Source organism: Solanum stenotomum, chromosome 6 (assembly GCF_019186545.1).
Source record: "Solanum stenotomum isolate F172 chromosome 6, ASM1918654v1, whole genome shotgun sequence".
NCBI classification, from domain to species: Eukaryota; Viridiplantae; Streptophyta; class Magnoliopsida; order Solanales; family Solanaceae; genus Solanum; species Solanum stenotomum.
In genome coordinates, this window is record NC_064287.1 from 53,793,233 (window position 1) to 53,818,328 (window position 25,096).

General features: G+C 34.8%; 4 protein-coding genes across 8 annotated transcripts; 2 read left to right on the top strand and 2 right to left on the bottom strand.

The window, feature by feature from the left end:
* Window positions 1-3,764: 3,764 nt before the first annotated feature.
* On the top strand, window positions 3,765-7,641 carry LOC125868309 (transcription factor bHLH49-like). Of its 2 annotated transcripts, none has more exons than XM_049548955.1 (8): window positions 3,765-5,171; window positions 5,454-5,660; window positions 5,745-5,810; window positions 6,083-6,151; window positions 6,458-6,529; window positions 6,621-6,833; window positions 6,924-7,011; window positions 7,093-7,635. In XM_049548955.1, the coding sequence occupies exons 1-8, from the start codon at window positions 4,365-4,367 to the stop codon at window positions 7,128-7,130; spliced, it is 1,560 nt and encodes a 519-aa protein (XP_049404912.1). In that variant the 5' UTR covers window positions 3,765-4,364; the 3' UTR covers window positions 7,131-7,635. The 2 variants fall into 2 exon arrangements, with proteins under 2 accessions (XP_049404912.1, XP_049404911.1); XM_049548954.1 differs by having other exon boundaries at window positions 3,830-5,171; window positions 5,451-5,660; window positions 7,093-7,641.
* An 889-nt stretch (window positions 7,642-8,530) lies between these two features.
* On the top strand, window positions 8,531-14,322 carry LOC125868305 (putative pentatricopeptide repeat-containing protein At1g68930). 3 transcript variants are annotated; one of them, XM_049548949.1, is made up of 2 exons: window positions 8,531-11,053; window positions 14,077-14,322. In XM_049548949.1, exon 1 carries the CDS (start codon window positions 8,541-8,543, stop codon window positions 10,779-10,781), a length of 2,241 nt encoding a protein of 746 aa, XP_049404906.1. In that variant the 5' UTR covers window positions 8,531-8,540; the 3' UTR covers window positions 10,782-11,053; window positions 14,077-14,322. The 3 variants fall into 3 exon arrangements, with proteins under 3 accessions (XP_049404906.1, XP_049404907.1, XP_049404908.1); XM_049548950.1 differs by having other exon boundaries at window positions 14,054-14,185; XM_049548951.1 differs by lacking the exon at window positions 14,077-14,322 and adding an exon at window positions 11,516-11,668.
* Window positions 12,749-15,624, bottom strand: LOC125868306 (uncharacterized). 2 transcript variants are annotated; one of them, XM_049548953.1, is made up of 5 exons: window positions 15,170-15,624; window positions 14,073-14,689; window positions 13,549-13,657; window positions 13,152-13,472; window positions 12,749-13,050 (listed from the first exon to the last, which is right to left on the bottom strand). In XM_049548953.1, exons 1-5 carry the CDS (start codon window positions 15,320-15,322, stop codon window positions 13,006-13,008), a joined length of 1,245 nt encoding a protein of 414 aa, XP_049404910.1. In that variant the 5' UTR covers window positions 15,323-15,624; the 3' UTR covers window positions 12,749-13,005. The 2 variants fall into 2 exon arrangements, with proteins under 2 accessions (XP_049404910.1, XP_049404909.1); XM_049548952.1 differs by having other exon boundaries at window positions 12,751-13,059; window positions 15,170-15,623.
* Window positions 15,625-17,074: 1,450 nt separating this feature from the next.
* Window positions 17,075-24,200, bottom strand: LOC125869209 (putative U-box domain-containing protein 42). The gene is made up of 5 exons (XM_049549772.1): window positions 24,106-24,200; window positions 22,463-23,656; window positions 21,851-22,160; window positions 18,088-18,928; window positions 17,075-17,976 (listed from the first exon to the last, which is right to left on the bottom strand). Exons 1-5 carry the CDS (start codon window positions 24,142-24,144, stop codon window positions 17,220-17,222), a joined length of 3,141 nt encoding a protein of 1,046 aa, XP_049405729.1. The 5' UTR covers window positions 24,145-24,200; the 3' UTR covers window positions 17,075-17,219.
* Window positions 24,201-25,096: the final 896 nt, after the last annotated feature.

The window sequence follows — 25,096 nt, forward strand, 5'->3', positions numbered from 1 at the left end:
ATGTTTCATATTTTAATATCTTATTTGTGAATTGTAATTGATTCATTTAATAAGATTGTATAAAAATAAAGAAAAATTTGATAGTTTTTACGACCAGTGAAGTTTGTTTATGAAGTTTGCTTCTAAATTCTAACATGATAAATTAATTTGCAAGTTGGAGTCTTGAATTCTAATTATAACCTTGAAAAATTAAAATAATCAAGAGGTGGCGTAGTAAAATGGGAAAATAAATATTTAAAAAATAGAACTTTTAAGGTAAAAGTTAACGTAACGAATGTATTGTACTTTGTCTCATGGAATATTGAAACAAAATTAAAGTGCATCATATCTCAAGATTATCAACTCATAATTATTATTTTTTTAAAACACCTCACTAGTACGTATATAGTACTTAATTCGTATTTATTTTCCCTTTTTAAAAAAATAAGAATGGGACGTATAATCAAAAAATTTATTCGTACTCAATATTTATATCATTTTGATATGAAGTATGTGTAGACATTGAAATTTTATAAGAGTCTACGAGACGTGTTCAATTACAATGGAGACTCTACAAGACGTTTTCAGATCCAATTAGGGTTTATAAATGTTATTCAACCCTAAACTCTAGTTCATGCATATATAAATAATATTATATTTTTTTGAAAAGGTATCTCGAAAATTCCATCATAGAGAAGAATTAAGAGAGGAAAAAAATTGTTCCACCCTAGTTATATTAATATAATATTCTTGTTTCTTTAGATTTTATTTATGATTAATTTATTTTTCATATATTTAAAATTTGTTGCAAATAACATGTCTTGACCTACACCCTTATTGCTAAATTATAATTAATTATATACATTTTGATAGTGTACTTACAAAGAAGGGTTTTTTCTTCTTGGATTTTTTATCTTATAATTGATCATTAAATTGTGATTTCGATTAATTCAGATATGCATGGCTAATTAAGTCACTTAAAGAGAGGAAGCACTCCTAATTATTTTGTTGCAATTTACATTTACGTTAGCTTGAAGCATTGATAAGGTAGGGAAATTATCAAAATTAAAAAGATGAAATACCTAGTGTAGGTACAACTCTAGAAATAATTCAAGTGGCCATAAAAGTGTGTGAAAACAAGCTAGTATAAACATAGGTGTTTTGACCAAATTAAACAAAATTAATCAAGTAATATTATATTATAAGCTCTTCCTCCTAGGTATAGAAAAGGGGAGGACAATTTTATCATATAAGTAATTAATTACTGTCAAGAGTTGGCAATGTCAGTTGCTGGTTTATTAAGTCCCAATTAAAATTCTTTTATAAATTATCTATTTTAAATTTATTATCTTGACTAATTCAAATTTGAGCCGAGCAAGTTTTCTAAATCTTATTCCTACTTCGAAAGTAGAGGATGTGTTTCTAATAGATTTTTGACTTTAGAAAAAATAGTTCAAAGCACTATGAAAAAAGAAATAACATAAATGATCGAAGAGACTATTATATTTTACTATGAAAAACATGACAAATCATTTCGAATAGTAATTACAAGTATATGATAATTGAAGTACATGAGATGATGAATAGTAACAAAAATTGAAGGACAAAACGCTATAAAAGTAAACAACTGCTAATATAAAAAGCAAGACAAAACTTTGTTATCGACCTACTAACCTTTTATCATAATTTGTGTTCTTCACAACCTTCGATCATTAACTTATCCTTGATAACCTTTTAAAGCTCTAACTCAAAATTTTTAATTATTCATTTAGTTATCTCGCAATAAAACTGAATATATTTTAACTATATTTAGTCATACTCGATGTTTAAAGATTCAAGATCACCACAATTATTTTTCTAAAACAGCTACATATAATATTTAACAGTTATATGTAGGTAACATGTAACATGTATCTTTTTTTTCCTATTGTATGAACTCATCATTCTCTATGCTAAATCACACTTCAATTTGCTCATTTTTTTTAAAAATAATTTATGATTCTAAAAAGTACAATGAATATTCTTTTTCATGTTCTTCTTGAATGATAACTTATAATCCAAACATTTGACATGTTACTTTTTATAAATCAGCTTCAAATCTATGATCCCACATATAAAAAAACAATTCTTAGAAAAGATCATCACCATAAATATTACTATTGCCAAAACAATAATTTTGATGTTACTTTTAAAAATATATACTCCCTCCGTTTCACAAAGAATAACCTTCTTTCCTTTTTAGTCAGTTTAAAAAAGAATGACCTCTTTCCTTTTTTGGTAACATTTTACTTTTTGCTTTTCACGTGGCATGTTTAAGACCACAAGATTAAGGGCAATTTTGTACATTTGACATAACTTTAATTTAGGACCACAAGATTCAAAAGTCTTCTTTATTTACTTAAACTCCGTGCCAAGTCAAACCAGGTCATTCTTTGTGAAACGGAGGGAGTATATAATATTTATAAATTACATTAAAGGTATTAACTATCCTATAAATTAAATAATAAAATAATGTACTAGTAATATCATAGACATAAAGTAAGGTACACATCACAAGGCAAATAAATAATGCTAGGGTAGTCTATAAAGTACACAAGATAGCTAAAACAAACAAACAAAATAAACAAGTACTACTACAAAAAAGAAGAAAAAAACAAACAAAAGGAAAAGTTCCACTTTTTTCTTCATTATTCTCTTTATATTTTTGGAGAAATTTCACTTTCAGCTATAAAATTTTAATTATTTTTTAAATAAAATGCATGTTTAAACATATTTTATAAATTTTAAAAATAACAAACTTCAACCACTTAGATTTTTAAGGTTTTAATTTTTGATTCGAAATCTATGATCAAATAAAAGCTAAGTAAAAAACATTTACCACCCTCTAAAACTTCAATAATATTTTATTTTCATTATTATTTCTCCATCTTTTACTCCATAAAATATGTTTCTTCGAATACATAAAAATTAAGATAATTTAACAGCTTTTTTTAAATTTATTTTTTAATAATACAAGCGTGACTATAAATGCAGGGGCCTTTTGTTACTAAGCTTTCTTCTTGATTCCCTCAAATTAACTAATTTCTTCCTCAACTTCTTTTTCGACCCTTTTGACTCTACTTTTACAATTTACTTCAACTACGTTTATCAGTTGGATCCAAAATAATTTTGTACTTAGTTATAAGTGTGGCTATAAATGTATGGGTTAAAATATTGTGTTATGAGTTTAAGGATTTAGTTAATAGTGTCGTGAGTATAAGGGTTCAATTGATGAACAAAGCGAAATTCAAGGGCTTCTCAGATCATTCCACTCGTATTATATCTTTTAGCTTTGAACGTGCACAAAAATATACTTAAATTTGTTTAAAGTTAAACAAATAAATACATGCATTCTACATAGTGTCTTGCATGTATTATGCCACGTAGAACACGTATGACTTTATACAAGTTTAATTATGTACTTAATACTTGTGCATGTTTAAAATTAAAAACCAAGTTAAATGACATGTATATGCATTATGCCAATATAAAAACTTCAGTGATCTGATGCACTAAACTCTCTATGTAAGCTAGACTCGTGGAAAAATTAGATCACAAGAGTTTATTATTGGCTACATTTTTATGTTTTTGCAAAAAACAGCTTGACAGAATAATAACTTTATCAGTTACGTTAAAGTTGTCACGGTAACTCTTTCAGAAAAAGTAAAGAAAAGAAAAGCAGTAGCCAAAAAGTTAAAGAAATGATTTTTATCCCTTCTCTTCAGTAAAAAAAGAAAAGAAAATCTGTTCAAGAATGGTGTAATAGATTACCAAAAGTAGAAGTACACAATCTGAAATAAGGTATCTTTTTCCTCCTCACCCCACTTTTAGTCTGTTCTTTTTTTTCTCTATTTCAGAGCTGTCTGAGCAGTTTGAGAAATTTTGAGGGGTGGTCTGTTCTTTACTGTGACTTAGGGTTTTTACTTTAAATGAGCTATTTATGGTTGCTGCAAGTTAATGACTTGTTCAATTTACTGCTTTTTTGAGCTCTTTGTTGAAATGGGGTTGTGTTTTCTTGGACATTAAGGGGGTGGGGTGGGGACTTTTTTTGTGAATTTGAAAGCAGTGCTTGCTGTTTCTTGTTCTGTATGGACTTTTTGTATTTGGGGCTTTTCTAGTTCTGAGTGAATCTTCTGGTAGACATACTTTGTTCACCTGAAAAATCTTGTTTTGTTGGATAATTTGTTCACATATTTGGTTGTATGATCATTGTTGAGGATAGTTAAATGCATAAAGATGAAAACTTTAAGTTCCCAGTATGTTGAATTTCAATGTTTTAGGTTGTTTGCTTGATACTCAAGTGGTAAAAGAGAAGTTTGGTTAAGTTTTTCTGTACTTAGAAAAATATGGATATAGAAATCAAGAATGACAGTGAACCAGAAAAGGGGAATGATCAAGAAGTGTCAATGAACTATCAGTCACCAAATATTTCTTCAGAATGGCAATTAAATGGGAGTAATTTGACTAATTCATCTATGGGAATGGTGGATTCATTTTGTCCTACTACTTGGGATCAGCCTACCACCAATTCATCAAATTTAGGCTTTTGTGATGCTAGTGTTCAAATGGATTTAGGACCTTTTAGAGCTGGTGTTGATAGAACACTTGGTCCTAATTGGACTCCATCAAATACTATGTTGAAAGGGGGTATGTTTCTACCTCCTGTTCCGATGATGCTTCCGCAGAGCTTAGCTCAGTTTCCGGCTGATTCAGGGTTTATTGAAAGAGCTGCAAGGTTTTCTTGCTTTAGTGGAGGGAACTTTGGTGATATGATGAACCCTTTTAGCATCCCCGAGTCGTCGATGAATCCTTATTATAGGGGATTGACACCAATGCAGGGTCCTCAAGAGGTTTTGGCAAGTAATGGGTTGAAATCACCTCAGAAGCTGCAGCATTTGAGTAATGTGGCTGAAAGTTCTAAGGATGTTTCTTTAACCGTTGCTCGTAGGGACACAGAGAGAAGTCCCCTCAAGAATGAGAAAAAGAGTGAAAATTTTGCTAAGTCCCAGGATGAAGCAAAAGAAGTTGCTGGAGTCTCTGGTAGTGAGTCTGATGAAGCAGGATGTAGCGGCCGCCAAGAAGAAATGGAGGGTGCCTGTGAGGAGTCTTGTGGAAAGAATATTGGCTCAAAGAAAAGGAAAAGAGGTGGTCAGGTAGGCCATCATTAGTATATTTCGTTTGATCGTTCACACAGATAACTATCTGTTCTTTTTGTTACTATCTGTTGTTTCTTGTACTTCCGTTATATCTTTTTCTGAATTGCTTTGGATTGTTTTTCTTGAGTCGAGCATCTATCGGGAAACAACCTCTCTACCTCTGAGGTAGGGGTAAGATCTGCGTACACTTTAACCTCCCTAGACTCCACTGGCTATGATACTGTTGTTATTGTTCGTTCACAAGATAGTTCCTTGTTGAATGTTCTTGTAATTTAGCAGGATACTGAACCTGATCAAATGAAGGGAGCACAGCAGCCACCACCCGAAATTCAGAAAGGGGAACAAAACTTGAATTCGATTGCCAGCAAGCCTGGTGGAAAGAATGGTAAACAGGGGTCTCAATTTTCAGATCCAACCAAAGAAGAATATATACATGTTCGTGCTCGAAGAGGCCAGGCAACAAATAGCCATAGTCTTGCAGAAAGAGTAAGACTTCTATTAGAAGCTTCCAAGTTATTAAATCTCATATTTTATTTGTTTTGGTACTAATTTGAATGGTTTTGATTACAGATAAGGAGGGAGAAAATCAGTGAACGGATGAAGTATCTTCAGGATCTTGTGCCTGGTTGTAACAAGGTTGGTATTATTGGAATCAACTAGTATGGTGTAGCAGGCGCTATGTTGCTCGGACTCTTCATAAAATGCTGATGGGTGTGTGTCGAATCCTCCGGAAGTAGTGCATTTTTTGGAGGATCCGACATGGATGCGGCAACATTTTTGGAGAGTCCGAGCAACCTACTCAGCCTATATTAGTGATTTCAGTAGGCATATGCTATATAGCATATATTAGAAATTTTAGTTGGCACTTTTCTGTTTTTAGTTACTTGAGAAAGAGGTGATGATTGCAGGTCACCGGCAAAGCTGTGATGCTGGATGAAATCATTAACTATGTACAGTCTTTGCAAAGGCAGGTTGAGGTATGGAATTAATAACTTATTTTCTTTCTCATGTTTTCATCGATCGTACTCTTCACATTAATAATGGTGCCTTCTTTCCTTTGGAATGCTCAGTTGTCAAAATATTTAGTGATGATTTGATTGCTTCACATATTGCTGGCTTGATTGTCCTGGGGCTGGTTAATGTGGTCTTGAGGAATTCTTAGTACATGCATTCACGTTACAAATATGTGAACTCTAGCTCTTGATTGATTTTAAGGTGTTTTTGCTAATTTTGTGTTAAGCATTCTAGTGTCTTAAGGATGACTAGACTCCTTTTTGTTCCAGTTCCTCTCAATGAAGCTTGCAACAGTAAACCCGCGGCTGGATTTTGATATTGATAGTCTCCTGGCAAAAAATGTAAGTAGTTCTCTTTTCTGAGTATGACGTGTAGCCGAGCATTGTTGGAATTCCACCTAATGCTTGAATAAAAATATTCCCTTTGTCACAGATCCTCCAGTCTCGAGCAGGTCCTTCATCCTCGCTTGCGTTTCCACCTGATATGACCATGGCATATCCTCCCTTACATCCACCGCAAGCTGGAATGCTTCAATCTGGTCTTCCTGGTTATGGATTTCCTAGTGAAGCATTTCGTAGAGCCATCAATCCTCATTTAGCCACTACTAGTTGTGGGCCTGGCGACTACAAGGATCCGTCATCTCAGGTAACATTTGTGGTTCTTGAACTATTGTAGCATAAGCAAATCTTAGTCATTGGTCTACTAATCATTTGAGCTAATTTGCATGATCTCCAGGCACTGAATGAATGGGATAATGAACTACATAATGTTGTCCAAATGGGGTTAAATTCAAGTGTACCCTCATCTAGTCAAGATTTAAGTGGTATTTGATGCCCCTAGGTGATGTTTCTACAATAAATTAGCATCATCGTCTCTAGTAATCCTGAAAATTCTCTGTTTGTAGGTTCTCTACCAGCAGGACAAATGAAAGCAGAACCATGACTCATCGTAGATACCAAATATGCTTAACTTTACCTGTTATTGGGATAATTAGGTGCACTGATTATGTTATCTGGGAAGTGCGTTGCACCGAGAGTTCTTCCTATTTCACATTTGCACGAGACCCCCCATGCGGAGTTCCCAGTGAGTCTGTACAGCAAGTCCATAATGCGTATTTGTTAACACAGTGCATTCATCTCCTTTTCATAAGTGACACAGTCGGCTAGTAGCACGAGAGTGAAAATTCATTCCACGAGATTGATGTTCTTCAGATCAACAACAGCAAATGAAGGTTCAAGAACTAATGTTTTGTTGATTGCTTTCTTGAATCTTTCGTTGCGGAGATGTTTATATTCTTCATGTTCATTCCATGTTGAAGAACTTGCAAATTGTATGGCCTGGGAAAAGTAAATGATGTTCATGCTTCTTTTCTTCCAAAGCATTATTTACATAAAAACTTTGTTCAGTTACTGCAAAATAATACACAGAATCTGATGGTGTTGTTGACTGTAAGGTTGATTCTCAGAAAACTTGTCATGTATGATATTTCTGAAACTTTAAAATGGATAGCTCGGTACACAAAACATTCCGCGTGCACACATAGTCCGGGGAAGAGCTGCACTTCAAGGGGGTGATGTAAACAACCTATCGTACTATTCTAATGCAAGCATTAATGATTGCTTCTAATATTATTTAAGTTAGTGAGTGATTCTTCTTTTCGAGATCATTTTTTCCATTAAGACTTGTGCTGGTGGAGTTAGCAGGCCCCCGGATTGGTCTAGATATGTGTGAATTGATCTGAACATCATAATTATTAAAAATAAATAAATGAGGAATCTTTTGCCTTATCATATCACACATATGAGCTCAACTGCGGGTCGGTGTGAGCTCAACTGAGGGTCTATCAAAAACGGTTCACTTAGGCCTGTTTGCATATGCGTATACATTGCCCTCTCCAAACTCCACTTATTAAGGATAGCAATGCGTCTGTTAACGGGCTTGAACATCACAATTATCAAAAAATCAACTTGGAATCGAAAACAATTCACTTAGGTCAAGATAGATTTTCAAAATTTATAATTTAAAATAAATCATAAATATTTGTGTGGCAATAAATTATTCCATAAAGGTAAAATGAACATTTTAAAGTTAAATTATAACTAATACAGAAATTTGTCAATCTACGAGTTGACTGGACGAACTGTCAATTGTTCGGAAACGAAACTAATAATTCATGTTAAGTTTGGAGTATTTTCAATACATTCTCTCTTTATTTACTTAAACAATAATATTGAAACATTACAAGATTTTTTAATATTTATTAAACTCGGTGAATAGTCAAACAACGTCACATAAATTGTGTGACGAGGGAGTACTATAAATGAAACCGAACTACCCGCCAATTCCCCTCTTATGAACATTATGTCTCAAATTTCCAATCATTACTCTTCTCTGCTCAAACTTTGGTGTGAATCCCAAAACCAGAACCAAATCAAGAAGCTTCATTGCTTCATTCTCAAAACCATAGCAAACCCAGAAACATTTTTGCTTAACAATCTCATATATGCTTACAGTAAACTCAATAACACTGGGTATGCACGCCAAGTGTTTGAAGAAATACCTCAACTAAACCAGTTTTCATGGAACACCATTCTTTCTGTTTATTCGAAGTCTGGAAACCTCTCGAGAATGCTAGACGTGTTCAATCGAATGCCAAAGCGAGATGGGGTGTCTTGGAATTTGATTATTTCGGGGTATGCATCTCGAGGTTTAGCTATTGATGCTTTAGAGGCGTATAAGTTGATGTTAGAAGATGGGGGAATGAGTTTGAATAGGATAACGTTTTCGACGATGCTTATATTGTCTTCGGATAATGGTTGGATTCGAATGAGTAGGCAAATTCATGGGCAGATAGTGAAATGGGGATTTGAGTCGTATGTTTTCGTGGGTAGTCCGTTGGTTGATATGTATGCAAAAGCAGGGTTTATTTATGAGGCTGAAAAAGTTTTCAATGAGTTGCCAGAAAGGAATGTGGTGATGTATAATACAATGATTATGGGGTTTTTGAGGTCTGGGATGGTTAGAGAGTCGAAGATTTTGTTTCAAGATATGCCTGAGAGGGATTCCATTTCTTGGACAACGATGATAACGGGGTTAACACAAAATGGTCTTGACAGGGAAGCACTTGTCTTGTTTAGGAGAATGAGGTTAGAGGGAGTGCCTATTGACCAGTTCACATTTGGGAGCATTTTGACTGCTTGTGGAGGCCTCCAGGCTATCGAAGAAGGCAAACAGCTTCATGGTTATATAGTCAGAACCTATCACAGCGAGAACGTGTTTGTAGGTAGTGCCCTTGTTGATATGTATTCAAAGTGTAGAAACATCAAGTATGCCGAGAGCACTTTTAGTAGAATGCCAAACAAAAATATTGTCTCTTGGACTGCAATGGTCGTTGGATATGGACAGAATGGCTTTAGCGAAGAAGCTGTTAAGGCTTTCTGCGACATGCAAAAGAATGGAGTTCAGCCAGACGATTTTACTTTAGGAAGTGTGATAAGCTCATGTGCAAATCTGGCGAGCTTGGAAGAAGGAGCCCAGTTTCATGGTCGAGCATTAGTGTCAGGCTTGATATCTTTCATTACTGTTTCTAATGCACTTGTAACCCTATATGGTAAGTGTGGCAGCATAGAAGAATCTCACAAGCTTTTCGATGAGATGTCTGTTAAGGACGAGGTCTCTTGGACGGCGTTAGTGTCGGGATATGCTCAGTTTGGAAAAGCACCTGAAACAATTCATTTATTTGAGAAAATGATGGAACATGGTCTTCAACCAGATGGAGTAACTTTTGTCGGGGTTCTTTCAGCTTGCAGTAGGGCCGGACTTGTGGACAAAGGCAAAGTTTATTTTGAATCAATGGTGAAAGAACACAGAATTACACCTATTCTTGATCATTATACTTGCATGATTGATCTATTTAGTCGATCTGGACGTTTAGTAGAAGCCAAAGATTTTATACAGAAAATGCCTTGCACCCCAGATGCAATTGGTTGGGCTACACTGTTGAGCTCATGTAGAACCCGTTGTAACATGGAAATTGGCAAATGGGCAGCAGAGTCCCTTTTGGAACTTGATCCAGAAAATCCTGCCAGCTATGTCTTGCTCACAAGCATGTATGCTGCGAAAGAAAATTGGGCTGAAGTGGCTCAATTAAGAAGGGCCATGAGAGATAGAGGTGTGAGGAAGGAGCCAGGATGTAGTTGGATCAAATATAAAAACAGAGTGCACATTTTCTCTGCTGATGACAAGTCAAGTCCATTTTCAGATCAAATATATGCAGAACTGGAGAAATTGAATGCTAAAATGATAGACGAGGGTTATGTACCAGACGTAACTCATGTCATGCATAGAGTTGAAGAGTCTTATAAAATAAAATTGCTTAACCACCACAGCGAGAGGCTTGCTATTGCATTTGGCTTGATCTTTATCCCACCTGGGCTCCCCATAAGAGTGGTAAAAAACCTAAGGGTATGTGGTGACTGCCATAGTGCAACTAAAATCATTTCTAAGATCACCCAAAGAGAAATTCTTGTAAGAGATGCGGTTAGATTTCATTTATTTAAGGATGGAAAATGTTCTTGTGGAGATTTCTGGTGATAGTTTTCCCACAATTTCGAATCAGTTAAGAGGACTGTTACATGTATCATATGAGGAAGGAATAATCACGCTGGTTCTCTTGAAAGGATACATTTGCCTCCCATGAGAGTCTTGTCTATGTATGTTCGTGGTATATCTAATGGTTCAACTTAGAAGGCTGGGGAGCCATTCTCATAAGCACTTCACTTCGGAGCTCATCAATTTCCATAAGTAGCATGCAAGCCTAAAACGAGGAGTATCTGATTTAGGAGGCTACTGATCCTCTTAACAATGTAAGTTAAACTTAAAATAGCTGATTATACTGAAGAAATACAGCTCCTTGTATGTTTTCAATATTCTATTGTAGCTTTCAATTCATAAACACAACAGTATTCAAAAGTTTCAAATTGCATGTTAAACTTTGTTGTATATGGGTGGAAATATAGACAAAAAGAAAAGTAGTCTCGAATTTGCTTGTAGACTGTATATATAAGATGTTCCTTGTAAGTTTAAGCTACTAAAAGCAACGTTAGTCTAGACTACATGAGAAAAGGTTAGCTATAAAATAAGGAATATTGCCTCAGTAAGTACTATGATTCTTAATTATGAAGAATATTATATACGTTTAACCTAAACATTGAACGAATCTAGAGCATTCTAACACATGACTGTTTTAACCCTTTTGACTTCGAACGTGCCTTTTCAAGCTCAACTCTCAAGATGATCAATTAACTTGAGTTTGCACATCAAAACAGGAAACTGAAGTCGAGTATGCCAGAAAAAAGTTATTGTGAAGGTCTTCTGCAGATATCATCTAAATAGTGTATTGGGAATAGTTCACAATCACCAAAATAGAAATTAGCGGTGATTAAATACAACAGCTTAGCAAGGTGCATCTTGCACCACACAAAGGAAGGTATGGTGTTGCAAATCTCAAGGACATCATTAGAATAGCTTAAATTAGTGGTTACAGAATAACTAAAAACTTTGTTGGAACAATGAGCGGAATTTCAAGGTTTAGATGAGGGAATTGTTACCCAAACTCTTAACTCCACGAAGTAAAAGAAGTGAAGATTCTTCCAGAACATTACTGAAACTCTGATATTATGAATAAAAACAATGAGAAGTAGATTTCCCCAAGACATTTATCAGATTTTAATGTTCAAAGGATAGATTAAGTACTCAAACTCTGATAATATAAAGAAAAGGAAGAACAGCAGACTTTTGCGGGGTATAGCAACAAGAAATCTAATGTTTGCAGGAGAGACTCAATACTACCTCCAATACCATGAATAAAAGATGAGAAAAAGTTATGGAGAATGTTTTCCTTTAGGATTGTCACCAAAAAGAAACAAGAATACTGAGCTTATGAAAATAAGAAACTTCCCGCAGGGCAGGTGGTATAAGAATCCTGGTCAGTAGACAGAAACTTCTTAGGTCTACCAAGATGGTAGAAGTTCAGAAACCATGTGAAATGTAGAAAAAGAATAAAAAAGAAATTTGTCTTAATTGTTTGTGGACAATATACAAGAGGGTTCCTTAGGAGTTTAGACTATCAGAAATAAGGTACGTCTAGACTAAAGAAAATAAAAGAAAGGGTCTTCAATAAATAAATTCTCTAAATACCTAGATTTATAACTTCGACAGAACGAAGGAAAATATTCTATAGTATTAACCTAAATACATAGAATAAATCTTTGACATTTGTTTCTTTTGGTAAGTAACTTTCTAGCATAGAACTAATTTAATTCTTGCTTAAATGGTGCAATGGAAAAAGAGGACGGGGATGACATATTTTCCTTCTTTCTATAAATATTTTTTTGGATCGGAGTGGCAAATGATTTTTTTGTATCTCATACAAGGAAGCCAGTTTTCTGCTGTTAGGAAAGCTACCGAATTTTGAGATTTTTCTTCCTTTTGCATTTTGTATATACTTTATGAGATGAAGTTATAAACATTGCCCAATGTGTTCGTAAGTTACCAATGAATATCTGGTGTACTAGCTAGCTAAGTACAATCTACAGATTGACACTTTCTGCATTATGTGATTGAACGGACACAGATACATAACCTGTCTCAATAGACTCGACACAAATACATTCCAGTAATGTCAAGGAAATTATTCCTACAATGAAGCAACTGTGGACTGTGGTAATGAAACATAAAACTTGAAGATTAGAAGAGACATAGCTTCTGTTTAGCTGTTCAATAGGAGGGCTTCGATCGATAGAAGCAACGACCATAGCTAATCCTCTTGTTGTATAGATGTGATAGACTCTAACTGACTTTCCTGTGGATTCTAGAATATATGCAAAAAAACTCATTAGACTAAAACATAGGTGTACAGCTGAATACTACAATGAGCTTACGAGAGAAGCCAGAAAACATTACCTGTAAGCGGCGACAGATTTCAATAACTTCAGCAAGGGGTGCCCAGTCTCCAAAGTTCCTTTCAATAAATTGATAAGCAATTCCACTCTTTCCTTTGCCAACAATGAAGAGTCCTCCTTTTGTCTCACCTTCACCCCTGAAGTTTTGATCCACCCCCATAGCTTTTGCTCGCCTATAATTTGAAATAGCTCGAGGATTTAATAGAAAACCTGATATGAACTTGTCTTTTAGCAGATTCCCACCTCCCAGAGCTTTATAAAATCCCATGTTTCTGTCAAAGAGGACTACACCACCCCAGTATCGAGGCCAGAAATCCGTTACCTGGATAACAAAACCCAGCATAATATACCAGGTCCTTCCATAGAAATGTCAACAAAAAAAGGTGGAAAAAAGTTACCTCTGATTCTATTTGCTCATGAAGAACAGCAAATAACTGAACCCCCAAAGCATCAAATATTGGTTTCCTTGCATAGAGTTGGTGGGCTTCAGCTCTACACATGATGCACCTGTTTCCATAGTCTTTTTGGTATGAGATTGAGTAAATCATGCTCATAGATAAAAAATTAATTTCATATTCTTTCTTATAAAATATAAATACCCCCTTCTTCTTTTTTGAATAACCATGGTGTCCAGGCCATAAATACTTGTTCTTTAAAGGAAAAACCATTCCTAGGTTACATGCTTCATCAATGCATCATAATTTAGTGGGATAACAAAGATTATTGGATTTTCTACTATGTTTGAAGTTTTGTGCAGAAATTCTCTTAGAGTTTCCTTAATCCCGTAAAATTCTTGCAAGTGGTGTCTTTTTTCCTGTTTATCATAGTATGTATAATATCCTATATTCGAGACATAGGACAACAACTGAGCTACATTTAATAACTTATATGTTTGAATTGGAGAAATGATTTGATGCTTTACCCAGGGCGACGAATGCATACAAACACTGCTGGTTTATCACGCCAGAGCTTTGAAGCCTTCATCGTAGCAGTCTTTGTTTTCACCAGACGCTCCATTCCAATCTTGTACTCTGGTGTTAGTTTCTGAACTGAAATATTCTCTATGGAAGAATAAGGAGCAACAGTCTCAACTACTGGGGTGGGCTGCACACAGCCACATGCTCTAGGCTCGTCAGGCATTGAAGCTACAATTCCCTTAAAAACATGTCCACCTTTAATTTCCAATTCAGCCATTGATTGTTCAAGGGATATATCTGTCTTGGTTCTTCTAAGGGATCTTGTCATACTTTGCTGCCTGGAGGTGACGGGAGAAATATCCTTCCTGTAAAGACTCTCATTTCTCGAGGTGGTTCTTCTCCTCATGTGGAGGTTATAGGTTTCTGACAAAGAATCTCCCCCAGAAACTGCAGTTCTGTCTGTAAAACGGGCAACATGGCCCCTTTTCATTCCAAACTTTGATGTAAGATCTACCGTACTCAGGTTAAGAAGCTTAGTAAGGGAATTCCCAGACTCCTCAAACTTATCCGCATATTGCATCAGAGCTCGATCATGCAGGTATGACCTGATTTCCAGTGCATCCTTGAGTAGGAAAGATACAATCATCAGAAGAATAGCCTATTTTGTTTCCATAACTTTTCAGATGTGCAATAAACAAGCTTAACAAGTTCCTAGTCAGTTTGTTTTGGCAATAATCATTCAAATGGGAATACATGCATTTACTTGGTTGATTTCTCAGATGATCACTCAACTAATAGTTATTATCTCGGAAAGTCACTTTCTTTAGAGGCAACCATTTCTAAAGAAGAAGGGTGACTTTCTGAGATAATAACTATTAGTTGAGTGACCATCCCAGAAATCAACTCGGCATTTACTACTTTTGCATAACACTTGTTTCTTTTGTTGCTACTTAATTCTTATGATTTTGTTCTTAGAAATGGTTTTTTTCTAGGAAAACACAAGAAGTACTCAGTTGTCGACACAGATTTGCAGAAGAACATGAAGATGAACCACACATGATTTTCTGGATATATATAGACTGAATTTATCAGTAAAAAGAACCTTTTGCCGTTGAGTCATGTTCAACTCGTTCATATCATCTACATTCATAATCTTCAATGTTGGTACATCATCCCATCCTTCCTCAAGCAGCATTGAAACAAGTCCCTGCAGACATCCATTTCCAACAAAGTCCTCGATCACGAAAGAAGCCATCTTCTTCTTCTCAAACAGAGAAAAAACTAGAGAAAAAAAAATCCTGTGATGCAATCAATGTATGGACACTTTTAACTTATACTAGTCTCTGGGTATGCACGTTGTGCATAGATCCACACAAATTTGAAACACATTCACTTTGACAGTGTCTATGGTTCTAGTTAACTCCTGTACAAATGTAACGTACAGTCTTAATAGTGATTGATGAACTACTTCACTCATAAGTTCTTCTCATTTCTATGATAAGTTTTTCTTTTTGTTCAAAGGATTCAGCAAAGATATACTCCCTCCGTTTCAATTTGATTGTCAAGTTTTGATGTGATGCAAGTAAAAGAAGATTTTTGAATTTTGTGGTCTTAAACTGAATATATGTTGAATGTTCTTGAAATCTCTTTTTATTAGATTAATTAGAGAGGGGCCTAATTAGATATTTAAAGCTTTGTGGGCGATTGTCTCATAACAGCCGGCCAAACATTTTTGCCAAAGATGCAACAGGTGTACCTTTGATTTGATTTATTGAAACTGATAATATTTGGTCCGGAGAAAGGTGATTAGATAAGATATGACACATTTTAAACTTATCGAGGACATGACGATCAAGATAATGGTGGAACGTTAGTAGGTAATCGAGTGGTATACTTCCATTTTCCTTATCAATATTATTATTATTATTATTATATTCTCCTATTATATCTTGTTCTTTTGATTTTATTATTATCTGTTATTTTCTTTAACTTCGATTACTATATTATATTGTTGCTAGTGTTTTCAACATGGTTTTTCATTATTGTATTTCCTTTTTAAATCTGCTTTGATAAGTTTTACTTGAGCCAAGGGACCTTCGAAGTAGGATCTGCGGTTTGTCTATGCAATACAACTTGTGGGATTATTCTGATTCCTGAGTATGTTGTTGTTGATAATATTTGGTTTGATTGGTATTTAAAGAGAACTAAAGCATATAATTATTATTTTTTGAAAAAAATTAAAATATATATTTGTATTATTCAATGTTGAACTAAAGCATACCATATGATCAATATGGTTCTCTGTCAAATAACAGTGTATGCTAATTTCTTTTATACCAAATTACCAATTATATCTTTTCATAATAATCAAGATTCAATATTTTCATTACCAATTTATTAATATTTTAAGGGTATTTTCATGATTACCTATCGAAATAAAATATTTATCCGTCTATACCCATTTATAAAATTCACCCCTTAAAAAAGATGTACAACATACGTACCCCGGTGCAGTATTTTGTAAATATTTTTTCGTAACTATATATGAAGTGACATTTTTGCCTAATTTTTGGTACGTATATATATCATATAATATAATTTTGTGGTAATGTAATGGGCTTCATAAAAGAAAACCCCACTAGATGCAATTATATAAACATGAAATGACAGTTCATCTTTTTCATATTAATATCAGTAGCAAATTCTCAACCAAAAATGAACAAAACAAAAATATTAACAATATTTTTATTAAATGTCACTAAAAGAATTTTATGCGCTGATTCTTAGATGGTGATTCAACTAATAGTTATCATATCAGATTTTATATTTTCTTGTTTTCAATTTTTTCAACAAGCAAAGTGATTTTATGAGATTATAAGTTGAGTGATAATCTGAGAAATCAACTTGATTTTTTGTTAGCAAAATAGGAAAAGATAATCGAAGAAGAAATGGCTATGAGTAGGGGAAATAAAAGTAATTCCCTTCGGGATACAACAAAGCACGTGTTTATACCTACAGATTTTTCTTACGTTACTTCAGGAGATCGTCCTTATATTTATAGAAACTTAAGAGATCGTGACTATTCAGAATAGTCATGCTCCTTCACGAGCAATGTTCGTTGTGTCTGTTTAATTCAAGACCTCTGTACATTATTACAAGGTGAAACTAGCTGTGTTTGCAAAATGTGGCATTTTGTTCAAATGCATCAAGATTTTTTCAGCCATTTCCCTTGTGCAAACATCACCATGTTGAAATGCACTGACTACAGTAGCAGGAAACAACCTGTCATGTGATATATCAGAAACAGATTTGTCCCCACCTTTTGATAGAAACTTCTCAATTAGCCAAAATGATTTGTGCCACAAGACATTTCCTCTGTGTTCCTTCACCACATTCAGTACATGTTGAATGGTTTGCATCTCAATCAGTAACTTAACACTCCTGTCTATATCGACTTTATCGTCTAGTAAAGTAGATATAGCTGATAATGCTGCTTCAACTACCTCGACATTGTCATGGTGCAAACAGGACAGTAGCCTTTCAACTGCCTTAGCGTCGATTAAGCAGAAGCTGTCTTTAGCAGAACAAACGCCTCGGTGGACTGAGCATAATGGTACTTTTTCGGACTTTGAATGGAGAGACATACATCTTCTTAGTAGAAGAGATTTAATGTACTTGTTGCTCTTGATTGGTGGTGGTTTTGATAAGTTGATTGATTGATTTGATAAGTTACCTAGACCAATCGCGGATAACTTTTGGACTTCATCGCTTGATGTTTTCACGAGTAACTCTGTGAATATGTACGTGAAGTTGAACGTTCTTACTTCGTGAAGGATTTGATGATCGTAGAGTGTTGTTGTCAATCTGACAAGAGCTCCTACTAGACCATCAAAATATGCACTTGTGTACCTGTTGAAAATTTTGTGTATTAAGTTTAAAGACCTTCTATACGATTAATAAGAATATTAAGAGATATTTTTCAACCAATATTTTCACAATCTTTTAAAAAACTAACAATACCTGCTTGTTCTTGTCCCACTGACATGGATTTTGTTGATTTGTTCTATGATTGTAGGGATTGTGTTCTTATTGACCAATGCTAGGTTGAGTGTCATGTTTTGGTGGGGAAGCTTTGCAAGAAGAGTCGCGGAGACTGCTTGCTTTTCTGTGATTCGAGGACTTTCAGATGGATTGTGAATTAGGCTCTCGGGTTGTCCTTTGGTTTTGCATAATCTGTCTGAAATTGTGTGTCCCATGAAAGGAGAGAGAGTGATAAGAAGCTTAAGTGCTGCAATGCTGAGTTCTTCGTCAGGGTTATTGATGAGTTCGATCAGATTGTAGCTAGCATCTGTTTCTTTGATCACAGAGGTAACGGTAGACGATGCTTTGGGGTACTTCATCAGGCATATCAAGATTCTAACAAGGTGAAAGTTCATTTCTTCAGGGGTTGAATTCTTGATCCTCTGGATGAAGTTGAATATCATGTAATCAGAAGCCAATGTGTGGCCGCGCTCGTTAACTTGAAGATTCTCTAGATCTAATCCAGACTCGAGCACATTTGCAAGTATACCAGCTGCTTCTTTCTTCGAGTTCATTGGCTCATCGTGAATCATTGTTCGAGAGATAATCTCATCAATCATGATTTGGACGAGGCCAGCTTGCACAAGTGTGTTAGCATTTGGATGGTGAGAAGAAATTTGTTGTAGAGCTACAAAGGCTGCATTTCTGCTCAAAGTATTTCCACTCTCTACCATTTTGATCAAAGTCGGAGAAGCTTGTTCAGCAACATAGATTATGTTGTCAGGTCCAATAACGATTTCCCCGAGGTATCGTGCCATCTCCATTTTCATCTCTTCACTGCCTACTCAAGTTTTTTTGGTAGTAGTAACAGTCAGTTACTTGAATTTAAAATCGACACCAAAAAAGACTCAATTTGGAATCAACCTCTTTGATACTTGTCTATAGTTTACGTTTCAGTTTGTCTGTCTGGTTTTGACTTGAAATGGAAGTTTAAGAAAGTAGAACAAAGACTTTAGAATCTTGTGGTCTTAAACTAAAGATGTGTAGATTGTACCAAAATCTCCTTTAATCCTATGTCCATGCCACGTAGAAAGTTGAAAATAAATAGTTTCCAATGAAGGAAAAAGACTTTTTTTTTAAACGGACAAAAAAGGAAAGTAAGACAAACAAATGAGTGTGATAAGTGCATATATCATAAGTCTTGGAATAATTCACATGTGATTATTTGCCTATATGTTGATGATTTATTGATCTTTGGCTCTAACATGAATGTTATTGATGAAGCTAAGAATATTCTTAGAAGCCATTTTGATATGAAAGATCTTGGTGAGGCAAATTTTATTCTTGGAATAAAAATAACAAGAACATGTGATGGAATTTTCCTTGACCAGTCACATTATGTTGAGAAAATATTGAAAAAATATAACTTTCTTGATTGCAAGCATGTTGCAACTCCTTTTGATTCAAATGTTCACTTATTTCCTGTTGAAAGTGAAAATGATGTAATAAATCAAAAGGAATATGCTAGCATAATCGGAAGTTTGAGGTATGTGACTGATTGCACTAGGCCTGATATTGCATATGCAGTAGGAGTACTTGGCAGGTTTACAAGCAAGCCAGGTAATGAACATTGGCATGCTGTAACAAGAGTTATGAGATATTTAATTGGAACGAAAAATTGTGGTTTGTTCTATAAAAAATATCCTGCTGTACTTGAAGGCTTTTGTGATGCAGATTGGAACACTTTATCAGGTGATTCCTGTTCTACCACTGGTTATGTCTTTACTTTAGGTGGTGGTGCTGTTTGTTGGAGATCAAAAAAGCAAACTATTATTGCTAACTCTACCATGGAGGCTGAACTAATTGCTTTAGCTTCAGCTAGTGAGGAAGCGAATTGGTTAAGAGATTTGTTATTTCAAATACCTTATTTTGAAAAACCAATTCCTCCTATTTTAATTCATTGTGATAGCACCGCTGCGATTGGTAGAGTTCAAAACCGTTACTATAACGGTAAATCCAGACCTATAAGGAGGAAACACAGTAATGTAAGATCATATTTGACAAATGGTACCATTAATGTTGATTATGTCAAGTCTTGTGATAATCTTGCAGATCCTCTTACTAAGGCCTTAACAAGAGAAAAGGTCTGGAGCACATCGAGGGGGATGGGATTGAAGCCTATAAAGCATTGAGTCATATATGAGGAAACCCAACCTGGGGACTAGAGATCCTATAACCAGGTTCAAAGGGAAAAACTAATCATATGATGACTTGTTGTGAAAAATGCACTATCTTTTTATTCCCTCCCTATGATGTGAGTGCATTGTTTCCTGTAGTGATTTGTGAAGGTTGAGTTGACAAAACTCTTAATAAATATTTGTAGCCCGTATGGGTGGAGTGTTAAGCTTACAGGAGCACTTTCGACAGATTTCACCTATGTGATGTGTGGAAGTAGGTCGCTTCCTATGAGAATTGGGCTTATTTCAAAAGCACTAATGAAACCGGGATAGCACATGGCCATAACTTGCTGGCTTTAAAGCTCATGTCAACACCTTGATTATTATGTGTGAGCAGTGATATTTTATTTCCCTTAAGCAGTCATAATTCAAGTCTGAGACCACTACGACTCTGGAGTAAAAGTTATTGTTTCACTAAGTGGGGGTTCAATGCAGAGCACACCTTCATTATGCATAGTAGTCTTCCTTCAGCTGATAGACTCTCTAATATAATATTAAAATGAGTGGGGGATTGTTGGTTTGTTAGCATTTTAATATTAATATTTTATTATATTAATTTGCACCTCTGTCCGTTTGGCAGAATCTATACTTAATATGTGAGGTGAGCATGTAGCATGCATTTTAGGAGTTACAATCCTCGCTCCTAATGTGACATTTCATCTACTGTCAGTTAGGCTTTATTGCCATTCTTCATTAGTGATTAATGTTGTAGAGAACGTTGGGAAGTTATGGTCTTTGTGTAGCATCTTCCTTTTGTCCGTTGAGTCTTTGCACATTGGTGGCCTTTAGTTGCCCACTTTACTTCACTCTTTATTCCCCATTATTCTTTGTAACATATGTAACTCCTAAGACCATTATATTCACTATTTACTACACCATTATCTTCCTATTCATGGCTAGGAAGACTTCTTCTAGTATAAATAGTGGTGGTCTTCATTTGGTTTGGTATATACTACACACAAGGTAGTGGTAAGGTCTGCGTACACTCTACCCTCCCCAGACCCCACCTAGTGGGATTTCACTGGGTATGTTGTTGTTTGTTGTTGTATATACTACACACAAGAAAAATATAGAGTAAAAGAGTTAGTCAAAAAAGAGAGTTCTTATTAGTTGAAGGAAGGTGTTCTTTTTGTGGAGCTTTGAACTCAACTCTTGTCCAGGGTTGTTGAGTTATATATTGTGAATAGGCTGTTGTATCCTGGAGGGGACAAGTCAAGAAGGACTACTGCTGGACCGGTGAAAACATTTACTGCAGTGGGCTTGAATCTCCTTAAAGAGAGCGAGATATCCGCGCCTCAGCCTGAAGAGATTTATTCCTTCATTTTTATTTTCAATTATAATTTTGTATTTTTGTTATCTTGTAAGTTTTTCACTAACAATTACCAAAATGTCCTTTAATCCTATGTCCATGCCACGTAGAAAGTTGAAAATAAATAGTTTCCAATGAAGGAAAGAGACTTTTTTTTTGAAACGGACAAAAAAGAAAAGTAAGACAAACAAATTGAAAGGAGGGAGTACATGATTACCTTCGAGAAGATTATTTAAAAGTGGCTCCAGATATCCATTTTCAGCCATGTGTTTGATGTTGCTAGGATATTTCTCCAAACTTTTCAAGACTTCATCAGCTTTATCTGCAATGAATGCATCATCGGTATGTCTGTATTTGGCTGTAATCAGCAAGAGGATGGCTCCAGGAACTGCCCCAATATTATAACACAGAAACTGGGATTTCGATAGCTCAAGCAGAAGACGTAGTGATGCATGCCTAATAGGTCCGTGATTACTTGACAGCATCCTTGTGACTGTAGCAATATCGATAGTTTGAACAATTACTTCCTGCATTTGTGCCACAGCTCAACTCAGTAACATGTCTAGAGGATACTCTAATTATGTTCAATGTAGAGTGGAGACAGATAAAATCTGAAATGTTATACTCCTTCCGTGTCAATTTGTTTGTCGTTCTTTTCTTTTTAGTCTGTATATTTTGAGTTTAAGACCACAAAATTCTGAAGTTTTCTTTACTTTCTTAAACTCTGTGCCAAGTCAAAACCAGAGAAACAAATTGAAACGGAGGGAGTAGTAGCTGTATGCTTTTTTGAACTTAAAACATTTCAAGGATAGAAGAAAAAGACTATTACCTCATCATCATCTTCAGCCAAATATCGCAATAATTCCAACGTTGCACATCTTATAGTTCTGTTTCTGTTATCCAGTAAATTTCCAAGCAGTGGTATTACACCAATGCTGCGAACTTGTACCTTATTGTACGGTTTTCTGAGGCAAACGCTGTGCAAATCTTCGATTGCTTTGAGTATTATATCTTGTGTAGTAGCTGAAGACAATGCTGCTCTTGCAGCCTTGATCCTTGCTGTTTCATTTCTTTCTTTCCATTCATCTATCGTTGCTTTCAATGCCACATTAGTGCTCAGACTTCTACTCTTTAGCTTCTGGCCTGACTTTGGACAAAATATTTCTTCGCGGTTATTATCAGACTTGTTAATCCATTCTGATATCGCGTCCCTCTCATATGTTACTCCACTTTCTATTGTGACAGGATCCTCCATAATCTTCTTTGTTAAAGGACAAAAGAATGTTTCGTATAGAGGTTCCATGTATTCAGACTCAGACATCCGTGGCAAATTTGTTAAAGAACCAGGACTCCGGTTCCCATGATTCTGTAAATGAAAGCCTCCGCTGATACTGCTTCTCAAATTATCACTTATATATAGATTTGTTGAATCAGCTAATCGAAGATTCTCCATCGAAACTTCAATATCAATGGAGTAAAGATCTGTTTCTGTTTCTGTTTCTGCTGTTTCATTAGTCATTAATTCCCTTGAATGCAACATGTTAACTTCTAACTCTGTCTGCTCCGAAATCAGATTCTTTCTTGCTACAAATGCAGCTGCACCTTTCATATCTTTCAAGAGAGACTTAACCGCGGTTTCTGCACATTCTTGTTCCCCATAAAAACAAGATGGTATGAGACTCAATCCTTCCGCGATATGTCTGTTCACAACTTGAAGTTGTTCTATGACAATACTTTGTTCAATCAACTGATTTTTCTGCCTATACTTTTGGCATTTCTTGATCATCTCATTAGCTAGATGCACATTTTCAAACATAGACTGTAATTTCTCTATGACATTTGATGTTGCATTTTTTCCTATTTGCAACTCCATTATTACTGCAGAAACGCGGTATAAGTAGCTTCCAATCTCAATAAAATTCTCTTTATCAACATCTATTGAAACTAATAATTTTATGAACTCTGAAATATTTGCCAGCAATGATTCAGCAAGTATGCTAACTCTGTCCCTTTCTCCATTAACCTGTGCAGTGACGAAGTCAGTAATTTCACTAAGAATGTTCAAAAGTACTTTTTAACCTACATACGCAATATCATTTTCTATATATATACATTATACTTTTCCAACGAAGGATGTTCAACTGACAATCCGCTAGACCTGACAACGAAAAAAATGTGGCATTGTTTCAGCTATCATTAAGCTAAAATCTGACCTAAAAGAGTCTAATCACACCCCGTTTAGTGCATATCAGATTCTCCAAAAGTAGTGTATTTTTTGAGACTCCGAGCAATATAGAACGCAAGAACAAATAAGTTGTTATTAGTATAATGGATTCAACTATTATCATGTACTTATTTAGAACCTCTTAGTACTATGTAATCAATCAAATATAAGCAAAAACAACTAAAACTCTAAAAGGGCTTGTTTGGATGTGGGAAATTAGCAATAAAAGAAGAGAACTAATTACTTACCAGTATGATATCAGAATCTATACTGCCAGACATGTCCATATCCACAGTGGCTAAACTATAATGAAAGAGTGCGTAATAGTTCACTGATTGAACGTTGGGCTAAGCAATCTGTCGAAGTTGTGGGATGTAAAAATACATCGGTAGGGAAGTGTTATATCATATGGTAGTTCTCCAAAATCTTGAAGAAAGACATTTTAAGGGATGATCTGAATCAGTCATTTCTACACAAAAAATAAAATTTCTTTTTCATGTTAACAACTATTATCTACTAAAATTTCTTATGTCAATTTGATTTATTTATTTTTTTGCTTAGGTAGGTAGTTTGAAAGAAACAATTAATAGTCAATTTAAGACTCAGTCAGATGTACTAAGACAAGATGTTTAGTAAATATTTCTTTTGTTTTATTTATTTTACTTAGATATTTGACTTTAGTATTTGAGCAAGTAGGATCATCAATTTGTTTTTTTTTTAAAAAAAACAATTTGTATAGTCCAAAAAGGGGTGAAATCAAGAAAAGAAATGTAGAAGAGAAGAAGAACTTTTCAATTGGACTTCAATTTCTATGGAGTTGTCATGTAAATATTGAGTAGGTAAGAGAGTTACATCAACTTTGATCAATTCAACTCATAATATATAATTTAGGTGCTACCAATCTTATGCCTCTTATTATCTTATCATGGTTGCCACTTTTATTTAGCAAGTATAAAAATTGTTGAGAATGAAATTGTGTCTTATTATCATAAATTTGATGGCACGGATTTGAGTCGTGAAATCAGTCAGGTATGGTCCTTCTCCGAATCCTACGTGAATGTGAAATACTTAGTGTACTAACTGTCCTTTTTAATATCATAAAATATCTTCTTTTATGTCTACAAGTTAAGGGGGAATATTAAATGTGAAGTTATAGTTGATTTAGAAGTTTTGATGAAGTTGTTCATCTAACAAGAGTTTACTGCTTGTGACCTAAACCATTAAACAGTCTAGTCAATG